Source organism: Thermobia domestica, chromosome 4 (assembly GCF_964235325.1).
Source record: "Thermobia domestica chromosome 4, izTheDome1.hap1.1, whole genome shotgun sequence".
Classification (NCBI taxonomy): Eukaryota; Metazoa; Arthropoda; class Insecta; order Zygentoma; family Lepismatidae; genus Thermobia; species Thermobia domestica.
In genome coordinates, this window is record NC_137457.1 from 23,401,898 (window position 1) to 23,419,430 (window position 17,533).

The 17,533-nt window shown below is 36.1% G+C and overlaps 2 protein-coding genes across 5 annotated transcripts in view; one reads left to right on the forward strand and one right to left on the reverse strand.

The window, feature by feature from the left end:
* The window catches only part of Asap (ArfGAP domain of ASAP), a 491,638-nt gene extending 477,361 nt beyond the window's left edge, over nt 1-14,277 (reverse strand). For all 4 annotated transcript variants that reach the window (XM_081755329.1, XM_081755332.1, XM_081755328.1 and 1 more), the window contains exon 1: nt 14,012-14,277. In XM_081755329.1, the coding sequence (XP_081611455.1) occupies nt 14,012-14,137 (126 nt within the window). In that variant the 5' untranslated portion in view covers nt 14,138-14,277. The remainder of the gene's footprint in view (nt 1-14,011) is intronic.
* Nucleotides 14,278-14,322: 45 nt separating this feature from the next.
* The window catches only part of Muted (biogenesis of lysosome-related organelles complex 1 subunit 5), a 41,737-nt gene continuing 38,526 nt past the window's right edge, over nt 14,323-17,533 (forward strand). The window contains exon 1 of the mRNA XM_081755334.1: nt 14,323-14,395. Coding sequence (XP_081611460.1) covers nt 14,377-14,395 — 19 coding nt within the window. The 5' untranslated portion in view covers nt 14,323-14,376. The remainder of the gene's footprint in view (nt 14,396-17,533) is intronic.

Genomic DNA, 17,533 nt, shown 5'->3' on the forward strand with positions numbered 1-17,533 from the left:
GCGCCGTATTTACGCTCGAAGTTAAAAGCAGCCAGACTTTTCAAGCGTATAAAAATTCGGTACGTAAACGTACGCCAGGTCCCATACACTAACGTATTGACAGCTGCTAACAAGACTAGCGCATGAAATTTTATGGCTACGACTGAAAAATACGTCAGTGTATGGCTGGTATTACGCGGACAACGGAAAGAAAAATAATCATTTAACGGAAAATTGTGAGTTCCGGACTACAGCGTTTATAAGATGTTTAGACATTTTGTGAGACATATACATTACACTGTCTGAGATAAAATGTTAGTTTTTTTTTTCTTTTTTTGTTAAGTATTCCTGGACAGTGTTGACCTTCTCCAACCACTAGTCATATTCACCTCCACAAATTGTCCTTAATCCCCGCAACTTAATCAAGAATCATACGGAATGTCGGAAAGAAGAAAACGAGATAGAGGAAGAAGAGGAATACGATACCGAGTTCGAAGAAGAGTGTAGAATAAATACATGTCAAGATGCTCTCAGAAGTTTAAAGGAACTGCAAAAATTTGCCTTACGGAAAAATGATTCTGATTCACTTAGTATAATTTCTCAGGTTAAAGTGTATGCGGAAAGTCAAGCAGCCAAGCAGCAATGTACACAGAAAACCCTGCTTGGCTATTAGAAAAATGATGAAAACGTGTGCATAGCAAATTTTGTATTCATTCTAATTTTTTGTGTATTTATTCGTAGAAGAAAGAAGTACTGTAATCGAACAATGTACGTACAGCAATATATTTTCTCAGTATGCCCCTTTATAAACATGCATTTAAAAAAAAAGAAAGAAAGAAAGGAAAGGTCTACCTCCACTAAGCGGAAACCTGACTTTAACGGAAATTTTTGCAAGTCCCGCTCGATTCCGCTAAAGACATGTTTCACTATACCATGTACATTAAAATTACCGGACACTTCTCATTCCTCTACAATAGACGGAAGTCTAGAAATATTCCAGTGCATTCAACAGTGTTTTTTCATCTCTATTATTTCGCGATCATTCTTTTATAACTTACGAGTCTTCATCCCGGCGAAATTAAAATACCGCTAATTTTACAGTAATTATGCGATATCTTCAAATAGATAAAAGGTAATTGAAATGTGGAACAAGAACACCCTAGACAATATTATTTTATATGAGAAACCGTTACCACGACTCACGTATCTGCTTTCGATTTCCAGACATTTTGAAAATCGGCATTTATTTTCGCGCTTCTAAACAGCTGAAAAAGGAAAGCCACTAGGTGATTTGTGATAACGGTATCTCACGCAAAATAATATTCTCTAGGGTGCTCTTGTTCCATATTTCAATTATCTTTTATCTATTTAAAGATATCACATAATTACTGTAAAATTAGCGGTATTTTAATTTTGCCGGCATGAAGACGCTTACTCTTTCCAACGACGCTTATAAGTAACCAATTTCCGGTTTCTAATAAGAATCTGGATTAATGCCGATAATCGTTTGCGATTACTAATGATATCACATTCATGCTCAGGTTTTATACTTATCTTCATTTTTAATTTAATTCAATATGCAGTTTTTTGTACAGTAAACTCCAGATTATCTGTAGAATTAGGTGGTGCGGCAACCGCGAATAAGTGTAACTTGACCAAAAAAGGACACATATCAATACGAAAATGCTAACGAATATGTATTATTTACAGTAGAAATGAAATCTTTGTTTTACGTTCCACGGTTATGCCGGTTAGGCTAAAGGAGACGGTGATGATAAGCAATGAATGGAATGAAGAAAGTGGGAGAAAACGGGAGAACCCCGAGAAAACCCACGCACACGTTGTTTGTCCACCACAAAGTTCACTTGGCGGGGGCTGGGATCGAACCAGGACCTCAAGCACCAGAGGTGAACGCTCTACCACTGAGCCACCGCGGCCCTGTTATTTACAGTAGAGGAGCGCGGCCCCACGTAGCGTAGTTGAAATGCTCTCGCCTTCAGTGCGAGCAGTCCCGGGTTCGATTTCCGGTGGGACCATTCGGTCGAAAAAGTGTAAAAAGCTTTTGCAGACAAGCCATCCTGAGGCGTGTTTCTTTATACACACAAGGTAAATGTCGAGATGGTACACGGACTAAAGAATGGTCTCAGGTCGCTTCCTTCCTCCCCCTTCCAATTCCCAGGGAAGTCGTGATCGACGAGGGACGTCATCGTTTATACCGATGGCAAATGCTAAGATATCTAATTCCTAATCTTAAGTAAGGGAAAGGGAGAGCTATATTTACGCAATTATGACTTTATATAGGCCTACACAGGGGTTCCCACAAGGGGGGATATGACGCAAACTGCGTCATTGAAATATTTGGGAGGGGGTTAAAAATCTATATAAATATGTTTGAGGGGGTGTAAAAATTAATCGAAAAGATTTTTTTTTTCATGGAAGAACACCTATGGATAGAAAATTTGGGGGGTGCGTCATGGGCATAAGGGGGGATGGGCACCACTGGGCCTACAGAAGTATTTCAACCTACAAGTTTATTGGTTTACTTTCTCACAGACAAGTCGATAAACTTTTTATTTATTTATTTATTTGTTTATTTTTCGTGTTAAAATACATCTTTAGCTGTGATTGAAGAATCTGTTACAAAATTTTGTCAAAAAAGAAATAAAAAAAACTGCAGACAATTCAGAGCACTGTTTTCATATTTCAATATCCTGTTTTTCACCAGTTTCATTTCTTATTTTTCTCAGCTGGTTTTTAAAACGACTCTTTATTGTTTAATGTGCTTTGTTGTATTTGACACGAAAACACAAGTATGCCCATCAAAATAAATAAATAAATAAATATTAAAAATATATTTTCCTGCTACTACATCTACATTCCTCTTTTCCGCCTGCCTTCACGATCCTCATTTGAGAAACCCTGCTTTAAACTAAAGATTGATTGACTTTTTGAGTTTAACGTCTTTTTTTAGCAGCGAGGCTATATGAGACAAGACCTACTGATTAACGTGGAATCGGAACCACATGAACTCCCGCCGAGATTCGAACCCAGGTCTCCGACGCCAAAAGCGCGTACGCTAACCGCTTAGCCACGGAGGAGCTCTCCTTAAACTAAAGAATTAAGTAGCTTCCGTTCTTTCTAAGGAACGTTACCAATCAACTTGATATCTGCACAGAAACAACAGCCTTACATCATTGCACAATACTATGTAACTTTTCCTCTCTATGTCTTGGTAAGAAATAACGTCTGTGGCTACGTGTACTTACTGGTATCGCTCAAAAGATAGGACTGCATGAAAATGCAATAAAATACGAGACACACAGGTGAAGGCTAAACACGAAATAAATGACAAAAAAGGAGAATTATTTATGACGCAATTACAAAACGACGTGTGGAAGAATATTAATAAACCATGACATAACCAGAACATTACACACCATTCACTTAGTACTATCAAATTATGTATTACTAACTTAAGCTAAATTCCATTGGCTTTATAGAACTTGAACAAGTATGATCTGTTCGGCCAGGTGGGGTTTAATTGGTTGAAAGGTAAACAGCACAATCAACCACCGAAGTTCTCTCTGGTTTATATTTTAAGCTAAGTGTAAAGGAACGGAAAATCCCAATAGATAACAGTCTTCCCCTAAATTTCCGATATATCTTCTAAAAGCGTTGAAAACCTGCGTCATCCTTGTTTTTCAGCCTTTTGATTTATATGAGGAATATGCAGTGTTACAAACACGATATGAGACAGCGATTTTGCAACACAGATATTCTTTGCGAAACGAGACAGGGATCGAACAGAACCTTACTCTGCGAGACGAGACATGAATCTTCCAGCAGAGACTTACTTTGCGAAACGAGACAGGGATCTTCCAACAGAAACTTACTTTGCGAGACTAATAGGGTTCTACTGTTATTTTATTTGTTTGAAATGAACGTGAAGTATAAGGCTTTATTTTACTGTTTCATTTTTCAGTCCCTTCTTTATATATATATATATAGTATTATTACTATAGATATGCCAGATTGACTTGATCCCTAGTCTTCCGTTGCAAGCGCTGCTATCGGCTGAAGGAATTCCAATCCTTTTCTCTCGCTTAGCAACAGCTGAACCCTTATTCGCTCAACGCGTGGGTGTGTGTTAGTTCGCATTTTTGCCACGGCTCAAGACATTTTGGCAGCACAATAGCTGAAGTGCCAGTTTCCAAGGCTAAAATAGATTTATGGGAAGTGTTTGAACTCTTCATCTCTTATGATACATATTACAATGAAAATGTAATGATGGAAATTCATATTACCCTTCACCCTACCTTCTCACCCTTTCTGATAGAGATAGATACTTAAAATGGCATCGAGACAGCCCCTCTTTTACTCCAGTCTTCCCCACTAGAATAGTGAGTAGCCCATGCGCCTTCGCTGCATGTAGGAAAAACGAAATGAAATCTTTTAAGCTTTACGTCCCACGTTTATGCCGGCTAGGCTAAAGGAGAAGGCGATGGCGAGAAATGAATGAAAATTGTGGAATGAATAAAATGGGAGGAAACGAGAGAATGCCGAGAAAATTCACAAACACTTGTGTTTGTTCACAACAAAGCCAACTTGTTGCGAGCTGGGATCAAACCAGGAACCTCACGTACCAGAAGTGAACGCCTACCACTAAGCCACAGTGCCGCCGTTACTGCATGTAGGCCCGTGTTCAATTCCCGCTGGAGAGTACAAAAAATTCAATTTCAGCTTTAGTATCATTCAGTTTCATTAATTCACCGTCCCATTTAGCCTGAAGGGCATAATCATTGGATATGGAAACTAAAACTCGTTTTTTTTTTTTTTACTTATTTTTTCTCTCTTGCCTAAAACGCACTAAATATCCAAGTCAGGCCAGGGACAATTGATGTACCAAAAATAATCGAAATCAGTGCAGCAGACCACGATGGGTTAGCTGCCAAACAACGTTATATTAATTTTTATTTCTAAAGACAAATTTAACACTAATTAAATTAGGTTTAATTTATAAATATCCAAATATAAATAATACAGAACTTATTTTTTTAAAACAAAATAAGAGACATTTGGATGTATCTGAAGAACATAAAAACAATAAAATCCAACTCTTATAAAAACTCATTCCAAAGCAATCAATATTTCTCGGTATAAATGATCTTATCTTATTAACCCTCGTGGGTATTTATATTATTACAGTCGCAGCCATAGAGCCCAGTCGATTTCTTCACCAACATTATAATTGACGTGAATGTTACATTAAGATGGCCCGTCCACATAGACGATTAGCCTGATCTAAGTAAAAAGGTTTTAAAACTAATAATTGTGAAAAAGAGTGGAGGGGGCAATGGTGCCAGACATCGTTATGTTATGCTCAACCCATTATGCTATGAATTAAGGATTGTATCAAACTATTATTTTTCTTTGAAGTTAAAACTGATTAAATACGAAAAAGAGAGAGAGAGAGAGAGAGAGAGAGACGGACGTTCATATAGTTATTTGTCTGGCGGCCATCTTGATTCCCCTCTAAATGAATTAATGAATTGAATAACAAAATTCACGTAAATATCCGACACCCGATAATACTCACAAGAGTTCAATCAAGTTCAGGAAATGAATGCTGAAAGGGATAAGTCCACGATGGCTCATCCTTTACCCCCGCCTGGAATAAACCAGCGGTGGGCACAAAAACAGGTTTTCCGAAAAAAAATAAATAAAAAAAAAATAAAAAGATTTTCACCGAAACCGATTCGGTATCTCTAAAACCGGTTTCAGTTTTCTTCAAAACCGGTTCCGGTTTCCTTCTATTTCTGACCAGAATAGTGTTTCATTGTTCTTCAAAAACCGATTCCGTTCCCACAGAAATAGTTTTGTGTTTTCCAAAAGTTTTCACCGAACCGGTTTTTGGAGAAAACCGAAATGCCGGTTTTTAGGATTTCGTTTTTTCTAGAAACTGGTTTCCGGTCTTTTTATTTAAAAAAAACGGTTTCGCCCATCCCTAGAATAAACACTGCCAGTAATGTATGGAAAAAGAAAATGTATGGAAATAAAGGTAAGAAATGACCGGATCTCTGGAGCCCGAGAAGTATACATTGTATCACTGTGGGTCGAGATTATAATGGCGGACATCTAACAGTTGTTTGTGTTTGGAGTCGAGAGTTTACTTGTACTTAAGAAGCGTTTTATTTCCGATTACTTTACTTTTTACCATATCATTCATCAAGCAGTGGAATATCAATGGGATAAGAACAAAAATTGAGCAAGGTATTCATCAACGTTAAATGCAATTTCCGCTTTTAAATTTCTTTTTGCAAATACTTTAGAGTGAATCAACAAATTTCTAGTAACCGTTTGCAGAAATGAATTGAAATCTGGAAAAAGGGTACCTCAACGGCAGAGCACTTATTTCTTGTACATGGGGTCCCTCGTTCGATCCCCGGTCAAGTAAGTTTGTAGTGGACAATATCGTGTCCGTGGGTCTTCTCGGGCTACCCCCATTACCTCCCACCGTATCATTCCACCAATGCTTCCATCATCATTCACTTACCTTAATCATTTATTTCCCTTAGCCTAAACCGCATAATCGTGGGACGTTAAATCGAAATGTTAAAAATCGGGCAAAAGAATTCCACTTACAACGATGATTTTTGAAAGTTCTTCCTTCAGTTGATGAGTACGATCTCTCTTCCACCTAGTCTTATCAGAAAGGAGTACTCCTTTAATTGGTGTATATCCTCCCACTCGGAAGAAACAATGTTTGACAGTAACCGAATTCAATCTATCAGCAAATTTTGTGATACAAATTCATTCAAAATGAAAAATACCTTTAAACAAAGGCAATTGATTACAAACCAAAGCATCTCTGACAGGCATAATCGGCCTCTTCGCCCCCACCACGTAGACGTATTCTATAGATAGATTACAACGAATATATTCATAAATAATTGAGAGACTATTGATTCGAAATGCACACTTAATTGGTATTGAATGCATGAAACAAGTACTGTATATGTCACTTCAACAGATAACAGCAAAAACAATTCCCACTGAAACTCCATACTAACACGTAATTCTTCCATCTAAATTTAGTACTGAGTAATTTATTTATTTATTAAAAAAAATGATATTTGAAAAGAAAATAAGAAACACACACTAATTAAAAGATAACTGCCAAGCGTAATCAAAAAAAAAAAAAAAAAATTCCGCTGGGAGCTGGATGATGCGGAATGCCAACAAATTCGCTAAATTGACAGAGAAAAATGACAATTCGTTTCATTATACACACAGAAGAAACTTTTTTCGTTAATATGATAGTGCGAAACGTTAAAAATATGCGTATGTATTTCAGGAAATCTCGAACTTTCCGTATCAAAGCCAGAAATCACGTTTGTAATAATTAGATATACACCTTACTACTAAAAAAATTTTTTTAAAGAAAAACTTGTACCACATTAAAAAATGCGACATAAATGCGAAAACTATGACAATTAATGCTACAAAAATCAAAACTGTTGCGGAAAAAAAGTTTCGCCTTTAATTATACAATATATTGATGCAGGAACGCGATTTTTTGCGAAGTTCGGAACTATATGCGATAAATGCGAAAGCAAAAACGAAAAAGTGGAATTCTTGTTAATTATCGCTAATAATAACGAAAAAGCGCATTTCTAATATTATCTAACTTTTTTAAAAAAAAAAAAGTTGCATTTACGAAACAAACCCTGAGAGTTATTTGATACAGAAACTGTTTCACTTTATAAAGATGTAGACATCAACAAAACTGAACTGTTATTTCAAATCATGTTTTGGGTGAAAATATTTATGATCTGTTGGTTGCTTACCGTGAATTTAAAAGAAAGGCTGGTTATTGAAGTTCTCAACAGTGAGGATAAGGAAGTTGACATTGTATCATTGTTAAACAGTTTAAAAGTTAAACACAGGTCCTTTGCTGTTAGCTCATTGCGTTCAATATGGCTGCCAGTCTCGAGTGTTGAAGCCGAGAGTTTCTTTTCCAAGTATAATATGGTTGTTACTGACGGGAGAACAAACTTAAAAGAATTGGTTACATCTTGCTGCATGTTATCCTTTAACTAAGGATGAGGTTAGATGAAGTGTTTAAATTTTTGCATTAATTTCTATATTTCAGTGAATACATTAGCTAGAATGCGTACCTCATCAAGGTATATCCTTATTTTTGTATTAGATATACACCTTACTACCAAAATATTGTTTTAAAGAAAAACTTGTGCTACATTAAAAAATGCGACATAAATGCAAAAACTATAATTAATTCTACAATAACCAAAACTGTTGCGAAAAAAGTTGTCTCTAATTATACACTATATTGACGCAGGAACGTCAATTATATGAGAACATGTACACGACACAAACCGAGTCGTTACTGCTATTTTGGACTTCATTTGGAGAAAAAAAAAAAAAAAAAAACATGAATCACATTTTCGAAACACTAAACATCAACGAAACTTAGCCGGCCTAGATCAAACTTTGCAAGTTGGTAGATTTTGAAGTGTTAGGCAACCGTCGGAAGTAATATATGTATGTCGGCTCCTGGTAACTAAATTATGCACAACCAAATATTTAAATCAATTCATTGGGCATAGTTAAAGCATAGTAAGTAGTGTTTGAAGAAAGCATTAACGTGAATTGGAAATTTCAAGATTTGAGGGTAGATCTTTAACAAGATTAGGTACGCCGATGACACTGTTATTATAACTAGAACCAAGGAAGAATTACAGGAGATAGTGGGCAAAATAGTCGACACTGGGAAACAATATGGAATGGAAATCAATGTCGAGAAATCGAAAGTCATAAGAATATCCTGTGGAAAGGTGCCCTTATGGGTCAGAGTAGAACAAAGAGAACTTGAAGAGGTCGAGAATTTCAAATAACTGGAAAGTATTTTGACTAAATACGATTGCTGCAGCAAGATCAGGCCAAGTATTGCCACAGACAAAGAGACATTTAAAAAAATCCCTCTTAACTAGTACGATTAATATTGGTCTAAGAAAGAAGTTGGTCAAGTCTATATATTGAATATTGGACTGTATGCTTCTGAGAGTTGGATTTCTCCCCTCCTTCTTCTATATTTTACATAAACCACTTCGTTCCAATCCCCATGGATTTTGTCTTTTTAACAGTCATTTTTATCCCACATTCTTTACAATCCTTTCTTAAGTTTTCTAACACCCTATTCTTTTCAGCCTCTGCAACAAGCGCCATATCATCTACAAACTGTATACATCTAATCATTCTACCTCCTACTGAAATGCCGTCTTCATTACATAGGCTCTTTGTCACTATCTCTTCTAGATAGATATTAAACAATGTAGGCGCGACACAGCAATTCATACTAAAGGTACTAGTAGCATAATTCCCGTGTAACATGAATTTTCAGGTTTACGAACATACTAGTGTATCTAGATTTTCTCTAACACTACGCATGAGGTTTCATTTTGGTCAACTACTGCGATCCATCGATTGATTGCTTTATTTCATCTTTCGACTCTTTTTTTTTCTTTTTTCTTCAACGGCGTTCACCTTTGGTACTAGGGGTCTCGGGTTCAAACCCTGCTCCCGCCAAGTGAACTTTGTGGTGGACAAACACCGTGTGCGTGGGCTTTCTCGGGGTTCTCCCGTTTCCTCCCACTTTCTTCATTCCACCATTTCATTCATTACTCATCATCACCGTCTCCTTTAGCCTAACCGGCATAATCGTGGGACGTAAAACTCAAAAATCTCATTTTTTTTGTATCTATTGCAACAAAGCAGAATTTTAAGAAATCACCTTCGCTCAAGAGTTATCGTATGCACTAACGAGAAAATGTAAGTTACGCGTTAGGATCAGTGATGCCAACCTGAAATTTTATAAAATCCCATCTCGAGAGACAGAAATTCCCATTTTGTACTTGAAGTTCCCCGTTATACTAATTACAAAAAGAAAATCTTATCCTATTTCGATTATCAGTTCAGTGTCCCTTCCAGCAGCGAGGCTATATATAGCTTAACGTGGGATTCGAACCATATGAGCTCCCGCTGCGAATCGAACCCGGGTCTCCTACGCCAAAGACGCGTATGCTAACCGCTTAGCCACGAGCGAGACCTTTATATATATTATTAAATGTGAAAAATGACACTGATTATAAAATATATATGACAATATATATTATCACACTAACAATATATATTAAAAAATGACGAAAACAAGTACATTCTCTTGTCAGAATTTAATATTACCATCATGTCTCCGTGCCACCATCTTCTACTGAACACGATAGAAAAGCTTTAATCTACAGTGGAGAATCTGCAGTCGTTTCATTTGGAATGTTTCTGAAGTTGGTTGCTCCTCGTTTGATAATTTACTTTCTTCAGTTAACTATTTTCTTGTCTCGTTTTTTGAAATACCAGGATAAAATTTACATTCTTTGGTGCTAGTGTTTTGAGAATACACAGTCACTGCAGAAAATCACTTTCGTATTAGCATCTGCTTTATCGGTAACAAAATTCGACAACTGACATTGATTTCCACCTCAATGAAGACTCGTCATGTTACTTCTTGCTCAGAGAGAATTTAGTTGCCGTTGTAAAATTATGAAAAATTCCACATATGCTACCACAGTGCTGCATTTTCTGCGGCCCACAAAGTTTTCAGGACTTACGATTGTTATTACTCATACTACGTATTTTCATTTATATTTATTCATTCTTTTAATATTTCCACTCTTCTTTCGAAATAAAGCATTAATTTAGCGCTTTGTACAACAAAAAGGCGCGGGCATTCACGGCAGCACATTTTCTTAAGCTTTGAGAGTTTAGTCGAAAAAGAGTGTTAATGTTTGGTAGTACTTATTTGTGTGGAAGTGTATTTTTCACCAAGGAAACTGAATAATCGCTTCACAAGGTGCCTTGGAGATTCTTCTCTTTTACATCATCTGCGGCTCGCAACAACAGGAATGGATGTAGATGTCCCAGCCCTTGTAAACGCTGCTAGTGACCTTCATTTGTCACATCGAATACGTATGTAATATTTCAAATACATTTTCTATATTTTTCTTTTGTAGTATAATAATAATAATCATTATTATTATTATTATTATTATTAGCTGCGGCCCACCACTTTACTAGTAAAGACAGTTATGGCCCGCAGGCTAATCATAATTGGACACCACTGTGCTACCATTTTCGACACAAATCCTTCTCATCCCCTTTTGAGATGTTAATATTAAAAAAAAAAAATCCCACAAGTTGGAATTAATGGTTGGGATGTTAACGATATCAATCGAGATAATTGCTCTAGCCATCTATAGCAAACAATAAAATTAAAAAATTGGCTTCCGTTGAGGGGTAAGGAATGTACTAACACTGCGAACATCTCACTTGGCTGATCCTAATAACTGTTATGTGATAACATACATTTATAGTTTGTCCAAGTACTTCATTCGTAATGGTTTCAAAATTTTCAGTTGTCATAAAATTGAAAATAGTCCTTGTCAAGATTCTTCCATTCCATATAATCTTAGTTGATGTACACATGTCCAAAATTATTGTCGCATACCTACAACTATCTTCTTGTAAGAATTTGATAATGTTCTGGCATGGCACCTTTAATACTATGCGTATAATCGGGAAAAATATATTTGTCGTAAATTTCATAGGAAAAGAATTATAAATACGAAAATTAGAATAAGTAAAACAAAACGTTGCTAAATGGACAAGAAAGTCTTATCTTCGTTTTATTGTTCTTATTTAATGTTCTTTTGACACGAAATGCATCTCATACATGTCTTTGCCAATTATACACATACTAACATTGTAAGAAACCCCGGGAGAATTCGTTATCAAATTATATTTTTACAACAACATATTTATAGACATGGGACAATAATTTTGCACATGAGTGTACATAAAAGGGGGAAGGGATAAATATTCTCCCCATGCGGAGAACAGCATTTTAGATGGCATATGAACATTCTGAAACCAATAGCGTTTAGTTTTGGCGGAAGAGCTGCAGCTTAGCCTCTAAAGTTGTGAAAGAGATCAGCATTCAGATATTAATCATTGGTTAACCTCAATATACGAGATGTGGATAGTTTTTCTCCAGCACTTAAGTAGAGATTTGGTCAGATACGTTTTTAATTAAATTACAATACTCTTGATTAAACGAAATTCGTATGACAACGACTGCAATTTATTTCATAAAATGGTGGGAAGTTAGGCGTCATTAAAAGAAATCTTTAAAATTTATTACAGGTTCCTGTTCATGAGAACTCCATAAATTGCACGAATACTAAGAGTAAATTTAAAAAAAATACAACTCGTAAAGATATTGTATTGACGGCAGTGAAATCGATAAAAACCACGAGTATGAACGGTAACGACTTTGCCATTTTTCGACAAATACCACAAGCAAATATGCAGGCGAGTAATTGGCGGACATTCAGTGCGTACGTATACTCCCGAGTGCGGCTCGGAAGAAAGCACTTGAATCTTCAGCAAGCGATTCTGCTGATCGAGGTCATTAGTTCTAAGGCAGAGAAATGCAGAAATAATGACTTTGGATGTATTATCCCAGTTGGCTATTTTTATTATAGCTAAACACGAAATCGAGAACTGGCTCATTGCAATTTGAGATTAGAGAAGTATTGTGCATCAGACCATAAAAGGATAGCAAACATTACGTTCAAAAATATTTGTTTGTTTTTCTCGAAATTGATATTAATTCAACATTCTAGATGAACCCAAAAGTAAAGGTGGGTCTGAAAAAGTAGGGGAACGCATGACGTCACACCGCCCCCCGTGCCTATCTTTTCTCATTGTATTTTTCTTTTAGGAAGTGGAGGGACGTCATAGCTATTTTATGGAGATGGGGACGATGTACCCCGCGTTCCCCTCACTTTTACCCCGCATAGACCTGCAAGCATGATGTTAAAAGTTGTGCACCCAAAGTCAATTTAGATGCTTTAAAAAAAAAATGGCCGGTAAGGGATGCGACAACACCCCGTTTCATAGCACAACGCGACATTATTCCTCATCACAGAAGAAATTGGACTGGACCATTGATAGCATCAGTTGATGTGATGTTAATGCACTTCGCTCATTTATCTGGATAATTACTTAACAGGCGGAAGGAAATTAAAACAGTATTAGTAGCAGCTAAGAGCCGATATACCAAAACATAGAACCTAACGTCGTAAATGTAGCTACATCCAGAACACGAAGGCCATAGTCACATTTTTTTTTTAAAATCCTAGATTAGGTTTCGATTCTGACTTATATTCAGAAATTCCAGTTAATGAAATGAGTGAAACAACGTAATGTATCATTTAAAATAAGCAATTAAATAACGTGTATCCTTCATGTAAACATAAAATTCACAATACATTTTTTTTTAAATTTTCTTTATAAATCGTGATTCTAAATCACTGCCCTATTAGGAACGCTCCTGCACTTCTATTTTCGACATGTGTTGACTCGATGTTCGAGCCTCAATACAAGATACTCCACCCTTGCTTTATAAAAAGAATATTATTGGCCAATGTACACTGTTCTAATTGTGTGGTTTTTATATAAACTGAATACGGAATATTAAATGATCTTCAAAAATAAAATCCAAAATGCATTCAAATTGTTAAATCGTATATTGTGGTGAGAACGAAGAAAACTATAGAATCAATATACTTTTGCCATAATTTAATGATCTATAAAAACATATTTAAAATTAATTAGTTTTCCCCTAAAAAAAATAGGAAAATAATATTTGGAATTGAAAAAAACTTTTTACATCAAAAGTTCGTTGGCTGTCATACACCATAAAACATTCCGATATTTTCTTTTAAAATTCTTTCTGCACAATTTTTTATACATCTTTAGAGAATTTTAAAACTATTTGATATTTTTAAAAGCTTTGGTTAAACAATATACATTATAAATAATATTACGGAAGCAAGCGGTACTACATCGTAAACACAAACACTTGCTTTTGCCAAAGAACTCGTCCGTCCGTCCTTACCTCTTCCAATGCTGATATTGTCTGTCTACATTGTGGCATCCGTGACACAAATGTCGATGTCGTAGGCGAATTGTAATCCTCTCGCGTTTCGTCCACAAACTCACTAACACCTATAAACCCCGGCATCTTAAACGTTGGCTTGCAAACAGCCCAATGCAACAAAAACTTTGCACTGCACTACATCGATAAACATACACAACCTTTCACTTTCAAAACTCACTAGGCTCTGCTCTGCTCAGTGTTTGGTAGTTGCTGTCCGTTTCTGACAGAGGCTACCCATAATTCTCATCAATGTTGATCGTACGAGTCTCTCTATTTCTCCGCACGAGGGCACCACTATCCACTGATCACAAAACACCTGCAAGATGGCAGCAGTTATTAAAGGTGAGTGTGGTGTGAGTTCTGCTGTCTGCAAGAAATTTTGGTTGAATTTTGTGAGTATGAGAAATGTAGTTTAATTTACATTTGTTAAATAAACAAACCACAAAGAGTGGATTAATGTATATACATTTTGCTACTGAATCCAAGACTATTAAAATCAAATTATTGTAACTTTTCAGAGTGCACTTGCAATAACAACTTCAAGTGTAAATTTGTGTCACGAGATTTCTATTATCCAAAACATGAAGGGTTTCTTGAATTCAGTATTTAGCTGTACAACATATTCTGATTACAATTTAATATTATAATAGTTGCATTTGAAGTATTGTTAAAATTTAGAATAATTAGTTAATAACATTGCCGTCAAATACTGATAGCTATGTAAATCTCGGGGTTACAGCAAGATTATGATGCCGCAATTTTGAGAAGAAAGAAAAAAGTTTTTGCAGCCCTTGAATATGAAACTTCCGTACAGATATACAGTGTACCGTTAAATTGAAACGTTCTCGTGCTCTAAATAGTTTCCTAAGACATTTAAACTACACCTTTGCGTCATTGGAGCTTGCCCAAAGAATTGCGTACAGTTTGATAATACGTGTGCCAACTGATATGACCCCTTATGGGTATAATTATGCGTCCAGACGAATACGATAAAGACTATTGTGCAAAAATTACTATCAAGTGCGCTAAACATTAATGACACTTTGCTAGATGGCCAGTAAAATTACATATGTTACATAACTGGGTCAGGGCAGGAGGGTAGCAGGGTAACTCGTAGGAGTACGTCTATAGGGAGCAGACGCGTAAACGATGGATGGTATGTGCATAAACGAGGATTTGGTTGTATAGAGGCTATGACTTCCTACGATACTATAGTTTCGGCATTACTCGAGTACGTTTTCAGGTAGGTTAGAGTTTTGTTTATCTTTTAGTAGAGCATGCACTAAATGAGGTGCTCCATTACTACTTGCAAATTGACTTCAGGAGAGTTCACTAAATTGCTAGGTGGCGTTAAAAAGGACGGATGCTATCTAACCGAGTTAGGGTAGGAGTGCAGCAGCGGTCCACGAGCGGAAGTGAGGGGGAGGGTCCGTAGGGAGCAGGCGCGTCAGCGACGGGGGTATACGCATAAACGATGATAGTAGAAGAATACACACACACAATACTTGCACTATCACTCAAAATTCATTTCAATATGCTTTGCACTTTAATTCTTTAGATTCACACTCTCATTCCTTCAAGAATAATGTTTCACATCGTATTTTAGAAATAGATAATTTGCTCGTTTGTGTGCTTGACAATACATAAGAAGAGCGTGACTTGTGTTTATTTTTTATTATTTTTTTATAAGCGGATATAATCATGGAACTATTACGCAAACGGGGAGAGCTATTTCGCGCAAGGTTACCGCATGGTTGGATTGTGAGAAAGTAACAGGCATTTATATTCTGAACATGACTGCAGGTGTACAGGCACACTTCAGTTGGTATCCTTAATCAGAGACGAGAACGCACACTCTATTGATTGAAGTAAAATGAGTCCAAATTTCCCTAACCCTAAGCTAACACGATCCTACCCTATCCTATTATACCCTTTTATAAAGCGGTCCTAAAAGATTGATTATTTTTAAATTTTCGTAGCTGTTATTACACTTTTTATCGAAAACCAAACAGACAAGCAACTTGGCAATAAATGCCGTTTAAGTTTTTTTTTTTTTTTTTTCAGTGACGTAAAATACACGATTAGTTTGTGTCGATTTTGTTCCAGAATTAATAAATTAACCTACAAGTTAAAACAACAGTAAAAATTTTAAAAAAAAATAAAAATACTTCAACAAAACATGCCTTACAATATGTCCTGGTAGCAGCGATAATAAACGAGAGCTTGTTGTTGAATAAAGGAAATATTCAATATCTGAATAGGAAATGTCTAATTTAAAGAAATTAGAGGAGAGCCAGTTGAGAGGGGAATACGAGATTGAATTATCGTATAGATTTCCTGTTTTAGGTTTGGAGCGCACTAGTGTTCAGGATACTTGTGTTGAAATTAAAGGTAGCATTAAAATTTCAGCAAAAGAAAAGTTGGGCCAAGCGGAAATACATAGTTCGATCAGCATTGCACTAAACTAGCAGAAAAAAGAGAACTGGCAGAACAGCGATGGCTTAAAAAAAAATCCGAAACATATAACTACACAAAATTTCATTGACATCAGGCGAGGAACTTCCAAAACTTCTAGAACGAAGAAACGCGAATTTTTGAAAGTTAAAATTAATGAACTTGAAGATGATAAGGAAGAAGAAGAAGAAAAAAATCGGGACACATATAAGAGCATCGACGAATTTAAGGTAGGCTATCAGCCTCTCGCTTATATGTTATACTCCGATGGTACAATTCTCAATCATACAGATAGTATCTTAAATAGATGGAAAGATTTCTTAACACGCAGCCAAAAACTAGTGCTCGTGGAGACAGTGATATACACACTGCAGAACAGTATATTCCAGAGCCTAACCGAACAGGGGTAGAAGTCACTAAAGAAATTAAAGAGAAAAATCTCCGGGTGTAGACGAAATTTCGACTGAGTTAATTTTAGCTGGAAGGAATGTGAAAGAAGATACACAGACTTACTCTCCTTATCTAGAACAAGGAGAAATTGCCACAGCAGTGGAAAGAATCAATCATTGTTTCGGTTCACAAGAAAGGCAAAAAAACTGATTGTAATAATAATTATCGAGACATCTCTCTTGTTAACATCCTGTAAAGTTCTCTCAAACATTCTCTTTGAAAAATTGAACCCATACGCAGATGAAATTCTTGGAGATTATTAGTGGGGATTTAGACGAAATTGATCAACTATCGACCAGATATTTACCAGTCGACAAATACTCGAAAAGAAATGGAAATACAATATTCCGGTAGATAATTATTTATTGATTTTAGAAAGGCCTACGGCTCTGCTAGGAGGGAAACTTTGTACAACATTCGTGCAGAATTTAGAGTAGCGAAAAACGTAGTTAGATTACTTAAGATGTTTTTAAATGAATCCCACAGTAAAGTCCGAGTAGCAGAATGCCTGTCCACAAGCTTTTACGTCAAGAATGGTCTGTGCGTTGTTATTCAACTTTGTTTTAGAGTTCGCTA